Source organism: Pseudopipra pipra, chromosome 7 (genome assembly GCF_036250125.1).
Source record: "Pseudopipra pipra isolate bDixPip1 chromosome 7, bDixPip1.hap1, whole genome shotgun sequence".
In the NCBI taxonomy this organism is placed as follows: Eukaryota; Metazoa; Chordata; class Aves; order Passeriformes; family Pipridae; genus Pseudopipra; species Pseudopipra pipra.
In genome coordinates, this window is record NC_087555.1 from 2,908,080 (window position 1) to 2,921,668 (window position 13,589).

General features: G+C 61.3%; 2 protein-coding genes across 2 annotated transcripts in view; both read left to right on the forward strand.

Annotated features, from left to right (window-relative positions):
* LOC135417529 (uncharacterized) overlaps positions 1 to 3,481 on the forward strand; it is a 6,213-nt gene extending 2,732 nt beyond the window's left edge. Inside the window, exons 9-11 of the mRNA XM_064661853.1 lie at positions 2,489 to 2,619; positions 3,115 to 3,186; positions 3,315 to 3,481. Coding sequence (XP_064517923.1) covers positions 2,489 to 2,619; positions 3,115 to 3,186; positions 3,315 to 3,481 — 370 coding nt within the window. The remainder of the gene's footprint in view (positions 1 to 2,488; positions 2,620 to 3,114; positions 3,187 to 3,314) is intronic.
* LOC135416896 (uncharacterized) overlaps positions 1 to 9,806 on the forward strand; it is a 44,547-nt gene extending 34,741 nt beyond the window's left edge. Inside the window, exons 14-28 of the mRNA XM_064660200.1 lie at positions 3,573 to 3,600; positions 4,919 to 4,983; positions 5,093 to 5,242; positions 5,427 to 5,575; positions 5,810 to 5,957; positions 6,203 to 6,390; positions 6,478 to 6,615; positions 6,895 to 7,009; positions 7,432 to 7,569; positions 7,787 to 7,963; positions 8,092 to 8,247; positions 8,410 to 8,511; positions 8,761 to 8,863; positions 9,130 to 9,186; positions 9,497 to 9,806. Coding sequence (XP_064516270.1) covers positions 3,573 to 3,600; positions 4,919 to 4,983; positions 5,093 to 5,242; positions 5,427 to 5,575; positions 5,810 to 5,957; positions 6,203 to 6,390; positions 6,478 to 6,615; positions 6,895 to 7,009; positions 7,432 to 7,569; positions 7,787 to 7,963; positions 8,092 to 8,247; positions 8,410 to 8,511; positions 8,761 to 8,863; positions 9,130 to 9,186; positions 9,497 to 9,696 — 1,914 coding nt within the window. The 3' untranslated portion in view covers positions 9,697 to 9,806. The remainder of the gene's footprint in view (positions 1 to 3,572; positions 3,601 to 4,918; positions 4,984 to 5,092; positions 5,243 to 5,426; positions 5,576 to 5,809; positions 5,958 to 6,202; positions 6,391 to 6,477; positions 6,616 to 6,894; positions 7,010 to 7,431; positions 7,570 to 7,786; positions 7,964 to 8,091; positions 8,248 to 8,409; positions 8,512 to 8,760; positions 8,864 to 9,129; positions 9,187 to 9,496) is intronic.
* Positions 9,807 to 13,589: the final 3,783 nt, after the last annotated feature.

Sequence of the window (13,589 nt, forward strand, 5' to 3'; positions counted from 1 at the left end):
GGCACGACCGCTGGTGCTGCCTGAAGAAGGCACCTGCCGAGAAAAAGAACTGTTGCAAATAGGGCAACAGGAGCTGAGGCAGGTGCGGGAAGAAGCACAAATGGCTAAGCACCTGCCTGGGATCGATACTATGGGACACTGTTACCGAGAGAAGACTAATACAGGAAAAGACTGCTTTATTGTTACCAGGGTTTACCAAAGAACTTGTTCAGACAGTTTTCTTCTAAGTTTTTCCAATTTCAATGTATTTTCCTCTCACGGATATCCCCATTTTTCCTATTGGTTCCCATCTGCTGCATTGCAGATTGTATCGGGACGAAGTTGGGATGTTACTTTTTGGTCTATGTTTGGCCCTAGCCACCTGCAGTTAGTTTATGCTTTCTCCTGCCAAGTCTTCTGATAAAGCAGTGAACTTGGCCTTGGAGGGAGAGCTTCTGTGTAAACTGTTTTAATTGGTCTGTTGTGATTGGTCAATTGCTCGTCAGGGGCAGTTGGAGGACAAAGTGATGAGGAGGGTGATGAAGTAAGCCCCAGCCTCAATTGGGAAGACCCCCCCCCAATCACTGCGCCTGTGTGGGGGACTTTCCAAAGTGCTCACGCATGTGCAGGAGGGGTGCACTTACATAACCAAGGGGGTGGGGTTCAGAGCCCTGACGGGGCAGTGCTGGCCACACCTCTCCGGGGCAGGTGCTCTCAAAAAACTTTATAAAAAGCAGAGACGCTTCTTGGGGGCGCGGCTCTTCACGATGGACCAAGTTGCTTTCAGCTGGGACGCCTGCTTGAAGTGGGAGCCTGCCACCCCCCGTGAACCCGCAGGTGCTGCAGAGAGATTTCATTATTGGTTAGGATGGGTAAGACTTGTTTACAGGTGATACCTTGGTGAGTATGGGGGGAAGCCTTCTTCCTAGGGTCTTTTATGCACTTTTTCCTCCGCCCCAATCCTTTTCCCTCAGGCGCCTGTTTTGTTTTCTCCCTTTTTCCTTGTTTGCCACCTTTTCCTAATAAATAGCTATTATTTTTGCCAACTAGCAACGGTGTTTGGTTTATTCACGTTCCAGAATCTCTCGAACCTGTGTTTTTTCCCTTGATTTAGTCCCTTCCCTGTTACACAGATACTCTCCCCGTTGGCTCCTGCTGATTCCATGTGCCCTCCTTCCTTCCCTGGTTGGCTGTTTCCCATGTCAGTCCCATGCTCCGCCCTTTTTTCCAGCACCTTCCTCACCCTCCCCTATAGAAGTCCAAGCCCTGCTTCAATAAAGTTGTGACAGCACGGTGATAGCTCCACTGCGTGACAGTGTGTGTTTCCATCCTCTACTTCGCTCGAACCCACTTGCTGTCGCAGTCCCTCTCCCAGCCCAGACTGCAGCAGCTGCCAGCCAGGGCCAGGGGCAGGGGCAGGGCCGTGGGCCAGCCCGGGCCCCTGCGGCTGCCCAGCCCACGGGGCTGTGTCCCAGAGCCCGCCGAGCCAGAGCTCTGGGCCCGCGGAGGTGCTGCCAGCACAGGGAGGGCGCAGGGCTCCTCGGGCAGGGCTGCACCGTCGCTGCTGCCCAAGCCACAGACAAGAGCAGCAGGCTGTGCACAGGAGCAGCAGCAGCCACAACGCCTGGGCCTCCTCGGGAGTCGTCCCCCGGGGGCACAGCTCTTTGGGCAGGAGAGGGGCACCAGCCCTGCCAGGACTGGGGGCGGTGACAGGTCTCCTTGGGTAAGGACTTGCCAGAACTGCTGATTTTGGCGCAGCCCTGGCCAATGGGGTGGGAGCAGCATTGGTGCCCTTGTGTCATAGGTTTGAAAGGAGATGTGGGAATTTTTTCCCTAGGGTACCTTGTCCTCGCCCCGCAGTCTGTTTCTTCTGGGATGGGGGGAGTCGGGGATGGGGTGGGGGCAGAACGGAGCCGCAGGCGCTGGGCAGCGCGGGAGCGGGGAGAGGGGGAGGTCTCCCGGGGAAGCACGGTTGCCACAGGCATGGCTGGGAGTCTGTCGTTTGGGGGGTTTCTTTGGGTTTGGTGTGCACCGGACAGAGCGGGGAGTCCGGTTTTGGCTGCCTGCTTTTGCTTTGCCTGAGAGGAAGTTTCTTTTCCCCACGGGACCCCTTGTGGAGAACAACTGAGAGAAAGAGAGCAAGCCATCTCAGAGCAAGGTATTCTGCTTTCAGACGGCCTGTGGGAGAAAGGACTTTTTTTTTTTCCTTTTCAGTGCTGGCTGCGAGCACAGGTGGCTGCGAGCAGCTGTTGGACTGCCAAAACAGTCCTGCCTTCCCACCCCACTCCCCAGGTTGCTGCGGGTTTCCCCCCTCCACCTGGGGAATTGGGACTTTGCTTTGTTTCTTCCGAAAGGTTTTGATTGCACCATTTGTTGTTTATTCAGATTTGGTTAATAAAAAGCTGTTTCTTTTCCTTTTCCACACTTCCACCTGAAGTTTCTTGATTTCTACGTTGCAATCGTGTTAAACTAAGACACCTTGCCCTCACATTCCTTCTGTGTGTCACAGCCCCGTGTTCGGGAGGGCCACCAGCCGGCACTTCTCCCAAGGAGCCCGTGCCAGCTCGTGTGGAGGCCCCGTGGCCTTCCCGCTGCGGCTGCCTCGGCAGCCGAGGGGGCTCCTTCTGCTGCCCTGGGCAGGCACAGCAGGGGAGGGTTTGCTTAGTTTTTCAGCTGTGCCTAAAGTTCGTGTCCAGCTGTCTTGGATGCTTTGGAGAACGGACTCCTTCCCGCCTGGGGCAGGTTGGCCGGGCTAGGGGAGGCCCCAGGGCACGTGGCAGGGTGTCACAGGGCCCTTTGTGACACGGTGGGGTGGCACGGGGCAGGGTGTCACAGGGCCCTTTGTGACACGGGATGACTTAGTAGTGGTGGTGAGGTGGCCACGCCTCAGTGCTCCTCGGAGCGTGCGACGGGACAGACGGGACAGAGCGGTGCTGTGCGGAGCCCCCGTGCAGCCAACTCGTTCTTTTCTGATCCGGAGCGTTTTGGTGGCGTTTTTGTGCTGCGAGTGCCCTCGAGGCCAGACCGCGGGACTTGGTGACACGGAGCTTTTGCGAGGTGTCTCCAGTCCCTGCGGCAGCTGCCCTTGAGGCCGCACTGCAGGACTTGCGTTTTGTAGACTTTTCTATCTTTCAGGTGCTCTCGAGGCCAGACCGCGGGACTTGGTGACCCGGAGCTTCGGCGAGGAGTCTCCAGGCCCTGCGGCAGGTGCCCTCGAGGCCATTCTCTGGGGCTTCGTGCCCCAGAGCTTTTCCCTGCCATCTCCAATCCCTGCGGCGGCTGCCCTTGAGGCCGCACTGCAGGACTTGCCTTTTGTAGGCTTTTCTGTCTTTCAGGTGCCCTCGAGGCCAGACCGCAGGACTTGGTGACCCGGAGCTTCGGCGAGGAGTCTCCAGGCCCTGCGGCAGGTGCCCTCGAGGCCGTTCTCTGGGGCTTCGTGCCCTGGAGCTTTTCCCTAGCGTCTCCAATCCCTGCGGCGGCTGCCCTTGAGGCCCGACTGTAGGATGGCGGAGAGACGCTTCAGCCTGTGCAGGTTTCTCAGGAAGAAGAAGAAGGAAGGCCCTGAGACTGCCCCTGCACAGCAGCCTGAGGAGGTGGAGCAGCCCCAGCCCCTGCAGGAGGGTGAGTGGCAGAGCTGGGCCAACAGCTGGTGGCTGCAGCCGGCTGGGCCTCTTCCCATCCCATCCCCTCCCATCCCATCCCCTGTGGACGTGGCCAGGAAAAGGGAGGGGGGAGGAGGGCCTGGGGCTGATCCCTGGCAGCTCCATGCACTGGCCATCCCGGGGCCGGCCCTGCCTGTGGAGCACAGGGCTGGGCCGTGTTCTCCGGCCTGTCCCGCAGCCCCTCAGCTCTGACCGCGCTCGCTCTTTGCCAGATCCAGGACAGGACCAGACACAAGAACAGGACCGTGCCCGTGGCCGCTTCCGCAGGGCAGCACAGGTACCTGCAGCCACGGCCTCCTGGGCTGGGCCTGCTGCCACTGCTCAGCCTGGCACCACTGTCGGAGCTCTCCATGGCACATCCCGCTCTTCCCTGCCCTTTGTTTTCCTGTAGGCCGTTCGGAAATTCGTGGGCATTCGGCGTCCAAAGACCAGGATCGCACCAGGCGAGGTCATGGCACAGCCTGACCCCACGCCCAGTGAGCTCACGGCCAAGGCTGACAGCGCAACGTCCGAGGGCGAGGCAGACACTGACATCGCAGCCGCTCAGTGCCCGCCCAGTGCTCCTGGTCTGGACATTCCTGGGGAGAGAGTTGTCTCTGTGGAAGTAAGCAGCCTGTGGGTAGGGATTGTGTGGCCCCTCAAGCCAGGTCTGCTGGGCCCCCTCAGCCTTTGAGGCCAGCACAGTATGGTGGGAAGGGAAGCACTTCTTGGGGGCAACTGGGAAAATTGCTCCCTCTGGCAGCTCTCCAACTCCCCCCTGGCCCCTCCAGGCCAGACTTTGGAACTTGATGAGCCGCAGTGTTCCCAAACCTGCCGTGTTGCAGGTGCCTTCAAGGCACTTGTGCAGGACTTGGTGAGCCAGAGCTTTTCCGTGCCATCTCTCCTGCAGGAAGCCATGAAGCCAGAGAGAGACACAGAGCAGAGACCCCCCAGGGTGCCCAAGCTGGCCTGGCTGAAGGAGGGGGAGGAGGAAGGCCCTGGAGCTGCCCCAGCCCAGCAGCCTGAGGAGGTGGAGCAGTCCCAGCCCCTGCAGGAGGGTGAGTGGCACAGCTGGGCCCCAGGGCTGGTGGCTGCAGCCAGATGAGCCTCTTGCCATCGCATCCCTTGTGGACAGGGCCAAGGAAAGGGAGGGGGAAGGAGGGCTCGGGGCTGATCCCCCGGCAGCTCCATGCACTGGCCATCCCGGGGCCGGCCCTGCCTGTGGAGCGCAGGGCTGGGCCGTGTTCTGCGGCCTGTCCCGCAGCCCCTCAGCTCTGACCGCGCTCGCTCTTTGCCAGATCCAGGACGGGACCGGACACAGGAGCAGGACCGCGCCCGGGGCCGCTTCTGCAGGGCAGCACAGGTACCTGCAGCCACGGCCTCCTGGGCTGGGCCTGCTGTCCCTGCTCAGCCTGGCGCCGCTGTCAGAGTTCTCCAGGGCACATCCCTCTCTTCCTGCCTTTCTCCTGCAGATGGTTTGCCAATTCAGCAGGTGCATTTGGAGGGAAGAGACCATCGCCATGGGTGCTGGGGGCATGGCAAGCTCTGACCTCTGCAATGCCGAGACCAGCGCTGCCCTGCTGGATTTGCTTGTGGAGAATGGTGTCTCCAGTGCCGAGAAAGTAAGCAGCCTGTGGCCAGGGCTCCAGCCCTGCAAGGATTGTGCGGGCCCTCACGCCGGCTCTGCTGGGCCCCCTCAGCCTTTGAGGCCAGCCCAGAGTGGTGGGAAGGGAAGCGCTTGTCGGGGGAAGCCGGGCAAGTTGCTGGCTCTGGCAGCTCTCCAAGTCTGCCCCGTGCCCCCTGCAGGTGCCAGCCTTCGTCAGGTACATCCACCGGTGGTTCACGGCCAATGTGTGTGCTGAGCGCAGACTGGACAGGACTCTTCTGGCTCTGGTCGAGGCGCACCCCGTGGATGTGGTGGTGACTCTGCTGCGCTCTGCCCCATGCTGTGACAGGTATGGGGCCCCTCTGCCTCCAGGGCTCACCAGCCCATCATCCTGTAGAGCCCATCCCAGGTGTCCCTCAGGCCCAGAGTTCCAAGGAGCCTCTAGCATGCCAGCCACGGATCCTGCTCCCATGTGCCCTCCTTGCTCCTCAGGGTGCTGTGGCTCTGTCAGCTGGGAGCGGGAAGTGCCCAGGCCGTGGCACTGTGGTTGAGAGCCCGCTGACACAGAGCTTTGACCCCGCAGAGCTGCTGTGAGCATGTGGAGAGCAATCATCTCCTTGAGAACTACTGCAGAGTCGGTGCTGACGATCCTTGCCCTCGTCCTGGGAAGCTGGCCAGCCTGCAGCATGCGCACCTCGGATGGGGACGAAGCGGAAGTCTTTGCCCTGGCTGTGAGTTTCTGGAACCGGCCTTTGCTCAGCGCCACGTCACCTCTCCGGCAGCTCTTCATCCTCCCCCAGCGCTGCATCTCCCTGCCTCAGGCACTGGGCTGGCAAGCTGGCTTAGGGGCAGGTTCAGGGGCACCAGGCCGGCTGCTCCTGCTGTGTCTCCCCTGGCCTCTCCCTGCCACGCTCGGGCCCTGCCCCATGGATGTCCGGGCACTGAGCGCTGTCTCCGGCTGGTTTCCTTTTTGCAGGCAACCGTGGCACTCTGGAAGATCCTCCATCTGCTCTGCTGCACACGGGCAGTGAGGGAGTGTTTCCCCAACCTCTTTGTGCATCTGCTCTTCCAAGTGTTCTTCAGCACAGTGCAGATGCCGGAGGAGGTTGACACCCTGTGGAGGGAGTGCCGGAAGCAACACAGCCTTCCCACCAAGCCCAACAGGTGCTCCATCCCACTCCTCCTGTCCCTGCCACGCCTTCGGGGCTGGCCAGGGCTCCCAGCATGACCTGGGCTTTGCTCTGCACGCAGGTTTGCAGTGCTGACCCTCAAAGCCCTGCTGCACCGTCTGCGCTGCGAGAGCGTGGTGGTGGCACTGGAGCGCAAGTGTGGCTGGGACACGCTCCTCAACGCCGACACCCACCACTACGCAGTGGGTCTGCTGGCCAGGTGAGACCCCCTTGTCCCCGCTGCCCCTGTCATTTCTGCCCTCTGCACAGGGCACCCCACGCAGTGCCCGTGGTCGTGGGCCGGAGGGCCTTGTCACCCAGGGATGGCCGAGCAGTGTGGCAAAGGCTGGGAGAGGTGGGTGCACAGGAGGAGCCGCCTGCCAGAGTGCCCTGGTCCCCTGCCGGGGTGCTGGGGAAAGACCAGGCCTCTGGGAGTGAGTCCCAGGAGAGGTTTGCCCAGCCAGCTCAGGCATGACAGTTCTTGTTTCCCTCCTGCCAGGGAGATGGGCTCTTTCTGCACCCCCTGGTGTTGCAGCATTGTGTGCTGCCTCCTGGAGCTGCTCAGCGAGGAGATGTGTCCCTGGGAGCTCCCTGCCATGGTGTTCCTTGTGGAGGTGAGCCTGATGGCGAGCGCTGCCTGGCCGAGCTGCCTCCACCTCTCTGGCCTTGTGCAGCCGCATCTGCGGGGAAGCCCAGTGAAGGGAGCTGGGGCGGGGGGGGGCTCCACTGTGTGCCCTTGGCCCCTTGCTGCTGGGGTGACACTTGTCCCCAGCTGTGTTTTGGGTCCTTCTGCTGCCAGCACTCGCACTTCCCTCATGGCTCCTCAAGGCCAAGGAATGCCAGGGCTGGGTGGCACAGAGGAGCGGGCGAGTGGCCTGCGCAGGGCAGGGAGCCCAGGGGCTCTGCAGAGCCACTGCTGCTTTTGGGCAGGGCTGCCCGGGACGGTGCCGCACCCTGTGCTGCTGCCTGGGCCCAGCCCTGTGCGGGTGCGGGCTGCTGCCGGCCGGGCAGCCCGTCACCGCTCCGTGCCTTTCAGGCCCTGGTCTACCTGGACGTGAGGGAGTGCGGCGAAAGCGTCCTGCAGATCCTTTCAAGGCACCTGTGGAGCGAGTGCCCAGAGATGCGCCGCCAAGTGCTGAGGGGCCTGGTGGTGCTCAGCCAGGATGCCGTGACGGTGAGGAAGGGGCGGTTGGCCGAAGCCGTGCTGCGATGCCGGGGCTGGGGAGCACAGCTGCTGCCAGCTCTGCTGCCTCCCCGCTCAGCTGCCCGAGTCCCTCGGGACAGGCCTTTGGGCTCTGGGCCCCGCGGCAGCACGTGGGGCTGCCCCACCGGAGCGGGGTTGGCACTGCAGCCCTTCATGGCTTCACAGCACAGCCTTGTGTTCCTCACAGGCCAAAAGAATGGGCAGCCTGACTGAAAGCCTCGTGCAGCTCCTGTGGGACGCAGATGGAGAGCTGGTCCAGAGGACTGTCAGCGTCCTCGGCTTTCTGCTCTCCAATAAAGACATCCAGCTCTCCAGCCCCACCGCCCTGCAGCTGGCTGAGGCGCTGCAGCCGCTCTTCGACAACGTAAGGCTCTGTGCCCCGCAGCCACAGGCAACGGGTGCTGGCAGGAAACTTTGTCCCTTGTGGATTTTCAGGCCTGTGCCCAGGTGGGCCTGGAGAAGCCAGTGCTGAGGTCATTTCATTTCCACCAGGCTGACAGCAGTGTGCAACTGTCCTCCATCCTCCTCTTCCGTGGGGTGATGGTGACAGGGGAGAAAGAGGGAAAAAAGGCCCTGAAGCCACACGTGCGCCAGAGCCTGCTTCCACTCTTCTTCCACTGCCACGATGAGAACCACAGAGTGGCAGAGGTGAGTGAGCACTTGTGGGCTCTGGTGTCCCCGTGGCAGGGGGCTGGGCTGCCTCCTGCCCTGGCACCTGATGGGCTCCAGCCTCCTGCTGGCCTTGCTCCAGGGACACGGCTCCTTTGCCCTGGGCCGTGGTGCCATCTCCCAGTGCTTGTTGCTCTGCAGGCCTCTGGGGAAGCGCTGCTTTGTGTGGCCAGCTTCCTGAAGAGAAAGGACCTGCAGAAGATTGTGAAGAGGAAGGAGCTGTGGATGTTCAGCGAGTGCCTGGTAAGGACGGCCATGAAGCCCCAGCCCCAGGCTGGAGCAGCCCCCAGTCCCCGATGCTCAGAGTGTGGGGCTGGCACTGTGGCCCTGCCCACTGCTGCAGCCGCCTGCGGGACAGAAGCCTGCGCCCCACACGCTGCTGCCTTGCCTGGGGCGTGCGGGCAGGGGAGGCCACTGCTGGGCGCAGGCAGCTCCCAGCCATGGGGCAGAGCCCCAGCCAACCCTTCCCTCCGGCCCTGCCGCTCTCTGCAGCTGCAAAAGGAGCGGAGTCGAGCGGCCGAGTACCTGCGCCAGGCTTTGCCGTACCTGGAGAGCCCACAGGAGCCCCTGCGAGAGGCGGCCATCAGGTTCATTGGTGAGCCACAAGGTCCCTCCCCGCCCCGCTGCAGCTCGGCCCCAGCCCCGGCTGCTGCAGTGGCAGCAGGATGCGGCCCAGGGATGTGCTGGGGAACCCCGAGTGCCCTGGTGGCTGCCGCCCTGTGCCAGCCCAGCCCTGGGGTGTCCCGAGGCGGGAAGGCCCCGGGCTCAGCCCTGCCAGGGCAGGAGGGTGCGTGGCCGGGCCGGCAGCGCCACCGGGGGGGAGCTGTGCCGCTGGGGCCCTGACAGGATCTGTGTTCCCAGGGATGGCCGGGAGGTACCTGCGGGGACAGCCCGAAGAGCTGCAGGACATCATCGAGAGTGAGTGAGGGCAGCGCGGTGTCAGCGGGGGCTGGTGGGAGGAGCACAGAGCCCGGGGCAGGGAGCTGCAATCCTGCCCTGGCTGTGGAGGGCTCTGCTCCCTGCACGGATGAGGGACGGCTTGGGCAGAGCAGAGAGAGATTTCAGGGGCACGGGGGGTTTTGGTGGCCAGCGCCTTCCGGCTGATCCCGTTGGGCCCTGCTCCCTGCTGGCCATGGCAAGAACTGGGTGAGATGGCCCTGGCTGGAGGAGCTTCTTGGGTCGCCACAGATCCAGGCTCTGACCTTGGCTCTGTTCCTCCCTGTTGCAGTTCTTCAGGGTCTGAGGAACGACACCAGCCCCGCCATCTCAAGCCTGGCGCTTCAGAGCTACCGTGTGCTCGAAGCTGCTCAGAGAGCTGCATCCCCCCAGGTGCAGCAGCCGCCAGACTGGCTGTGCGGGGCCTGCACGAGCTGTCCTGCTCTGCGGGGCAGTTTCTGGCTGTGCTGCCTGAGCTCTGGGGAGGCTTGATGTGGGAAGCGGTGTCTGCTGGGGCCACGTGAGCCTGCGAGGAAGACCCCTGCTGTGGAAGCACTTCCCTCTAGTCCAGCATAGGAATATAAAATTCCTCTTGCCACACACAGAGGTTCAGGAGTGTTTTTTGGTGCCCAGTTTGCACAGGGCATTGGGGAAGAGGGGAAAAAGGGTCCTTGTGCTCAGCAACGCTTGCCCGGGTGTGCAGTGAGAAGAGAAAGAGCCCTAAGTCCCCTTGGCCTTTGGTGGTGCTGTGCTGAAGCCTCCAAGCTTGCAGCAGAGCAGCTGGGCAAAGGCTGGAGCTGTGGGGCTCCCTGAGCCAAAGGTCCTTGGAGATGGCCAGAAGCCCTGTCCCAGGCAGGAAGTGCCATCTGTGTCCTGCCCAGGTGTTGGCCGGCTGCTGTGGCGCTTGCCCGGGGTGTCTGCCGTGCCTGCGGCAGAAGGGCTGGAGGCCTGGGCAGGAGGGTGGGGACAGCGCCAAGGGGGCCAGGCTGGCCTGGCTGGGGACAAGGAGGGCAAGGGGGCCCTGGCGGGGCACGACCGCTGGTGCTGCCTGAGGAAGGCACCTGCCGAGAAAAAGAACTGTTGCAAATAGGGCAACAGGAGCTGAGGCAGGTGCGGGAAGAAGCACAAATGGCTAAGCACCTGCCTGGGATCGATACTATGGGACACTGTTACCGAGAGAAGACTAATACAGGAAAAGACTGCTTTATTGTTACCAGGGTTTACCAAAGAACTTGTTCAGACAGTTTTCTTCTAAGTTTTTCCAATTTCAATGTATTTTCCTCTCACGGATATCCCCATTTTTCCTATTGGTTCCCATCTGCTGCATTGCAGATTGTATCGGGACGAAGTTGGGATGTTACTTTTTGGTCTATGTTTGGCCCTAGCCACCTGCAGTTAGTTTATGCTTTCTCCTGCCAAGTCTTCTGATAAAGCAGTGAACTTGGCCTTGGAGGGAGAGCTTCTGTGTAAACTGTTTTAATTGGTCTGTTGTGATTGGTCAATTGCTCGTCAGGGGCAGTTGGAGGACAAAGTGATGAGGAGGGTGATGAAGTAAGCCCCAGCCTCAATTGGGAAGACCCCCCCCAATCACTGCGCCTGTGTGGGGGACTTTCCAAAGTGCTCACGCATGTGCAGGAGGGGTGCACTTACATAACCAAGGGGGTGGGGTTCAGAGCCCTGACGGGGCAGTGCTGGCCACACCTCTCCGGGGCAGGTGCTCTCAAAAAACTTTATAAAAAGCAGAGACGCTTCTTGGGGGCGCGGCTCTTCACGATGGACCAAGTTGCTTTCAGCTGGGACGCCTGCTTGAAGTGGGAGCCTGCCACCCCCCGTGAACCCGCAGGTGCTGCAGAGAGATTTCATTATTGGTTAGGATGGGTAAGACTTGTTTACAGGTGATACCTTGGTGAGTATGGGGGGAAGCCTTCTTCCTAGGGTCTTTTATGCACTTTTTCCTCCGCCCCAATCCTTTTCCCTCAGGCGCCTGTTTTGTTTTCTCCCTTTTTCCTTGTTTGCCACCTTTTCCTAATAAATAGCTATTATTTTTGCCAACTAGCAACGGTGTTTGGTTTATTCACGTTCCAGAATCTCTCGAACCTGTGTTTTTTCCCTTGATTTAGTCCCTTCCCTGTTACACAGATACTCTCCCCGTTGGCTCCTGCTGATTCCATGTGCCCTCCTTCCTTCCCTGGTTGGCTGTTTCCCATGTCAGTCCCATGCTCCGCCCTTTTTTCCAGCACCTTCCTCACCCTCCCCTATAGAAGTCCAAGCCCTGCTTCAATAAAGTTGTGACAGCACGGTGATAGCTCCACTGCGTGACAGTGTGTGTTTCCATCCTCTACTTCGCTCGAACCCAATTGCTGTCGCAGTCCCTCTCCCAGCCCAGACTGCAGCAGCTGCCAGCCAGGGCCAGGGGCAGGGGCAGGGCCGTGGGCCAGCCCGGGCCCCTGCGGCTGCCCAGCCCACGGGGCTGTGTCCCAGAGCCCGCTGAGCCAGAGCTCTGGGCCCGCGGAGGTGCTGCCAGCACGGGGAGGGCACGGGGCTCCTCGGGCAGGGCTGCGCCGTCGCTGCTGCCCAAGCCACAGACAAGAGCAGCAGGCTGTGCACAGGAGCAGCAGCAGCCACAACGCCTGGGCCTCCTCGGGAGTCGTCCCCCGGGGGCACAGCTCTTTGGGCAGGAGAGGGGCACCAGCCCTGCCAGGACTGGGGGCGGTGACAGGTCTCCTTGGGTAAGGACTTGCCAGAACTGCTGATTTTGGCGCAGCCCTGGCCAATGGGGTGGGAGCAGCATTGGTGCCCTTGTGTCATAGGTTTGAAAGGAGATGTGGGAATTTTTTCCCTAGGGTACCTTGTCCTCGCCCCGCAGTCTGTTTCTTCTGGGATGGGGGGAGTCGGGGATGGGGTGGGGGCAGAACGGAGCCGCAGGCGCTGGGCAGCGCGGGAGCGGGGAGAGGGGGAGGTCTCCCGGGGAAGCACGGTTGCCACAGGCATGGCTGGGAGTCTGTCGTTTGGGGGGTTTCTTTGGGTTTGGTGTGCACCGGACAGAGCGGGGAGTCCGGTTTTGGCTGCCTGCTTTTGCTTTGCCTGAGAGGAAGTTTCTTTTCCCCACGGGACCCCTTGTGGAGAACAACTGAGAGAAAGAGAGCAAGCCATCTCAGAGCAAGGTATTCTGCTTTCAGACGGCCTGTGGGAGAAAGGACTTTTTTTTTTTCCTTTTCAGTGCTGGCTGCGAGCACAGGTGGCTGCGAGCAGCTGTTGGACTGCCAAAACAGTCCTGCCTTCCCACCCCACTCCCCAGGTTGCTGCGGGTTTCCCCCCTCCACCTGGGGAATTGGGACTTTGCTTTGTTTCTTCCGAAAGGTTTTGATTGCACCATTTGTTGTTTATTCAGATTTGGTTAATAAAAAGCTGTTTCTTTTCCTTTTCCACACTTCCACCTGAAGTTTCTTGATTTCTACGTTGCAATCGTGTTAAACTAAGACACCTTGCCCTCACATTCCTTCTGTGTGTCACAGCCCCGTGTTCGGGAGGGCCACCAGCCGGCACTTCTCCCAAGGAGCCCGTGCCAGCTCGTGTGGAGGCCCCGTGGCCTTCCCGCTGCGGCTGCCTCGGCAGCCGAGGGGGCTCCTTCTGCTGCCCTGGGCAGGCACAGCAGGGGAGGGTTTGCTTAGTTTTTCAGCTGTGCCTAAAGTTCGTGTCCAGCTGTCTTGGATGCTTTGGAGAACGGACTCCTTCCCGCCTGGGGCAGGTTGGCCGGGCTAGGGGAGGCCCCAGGGCACGTGGCAGGGTGTCACAGGGCCCTTTGTGACACGGTGGGGTGGCACGGGGCAGGGTGTCACAGGGCCCTTTGTGACACGGGATGACTTAGTAGTGGTGGTGAGGTGGCCACGCCTCAGTGCTCCTCGGAGCGTGCGACGGGACAGACGGGACAGAGCGGTGCTGTGCGGAGCCCCCGTGCAGCCAACTCGTTCTTTTCTGATCCGGAGCGTTTTGGTGGCGTTTTTGTGCTGCGAGTGCCCTCGAGGCCAGACCGCGGGACTTGGTGACACGGAGCTTTTGCGAGGTGTCTCCAGTCCCTGCGGCAGCTGCCCTTGAGGCCGCACTGCAGGACTTGCGTTTTGTAGACTTTTCTATCTTTCAGGTGCTCTCGAGGCCAGACCGCGGGACTTGGTGACCCGGAGCTTCGGCGAGGAGTCTCCAGGCCCTGCGGCAGGTGCCCTCGAGGCCATTCTCTGGGGCTTCGTGCCCCAGAGCTTTTCCCTGCCATCTCCAATCCCTGCGGCGGCTGCCCTTGAGGCCGCACTGCAGGACTTGCCTTTTGTAGGCTTTTCTGTCTTTCAGGTGCCCTCGAGGCCAGACCGCAGGACTTGGTGACCCGGAGCTTC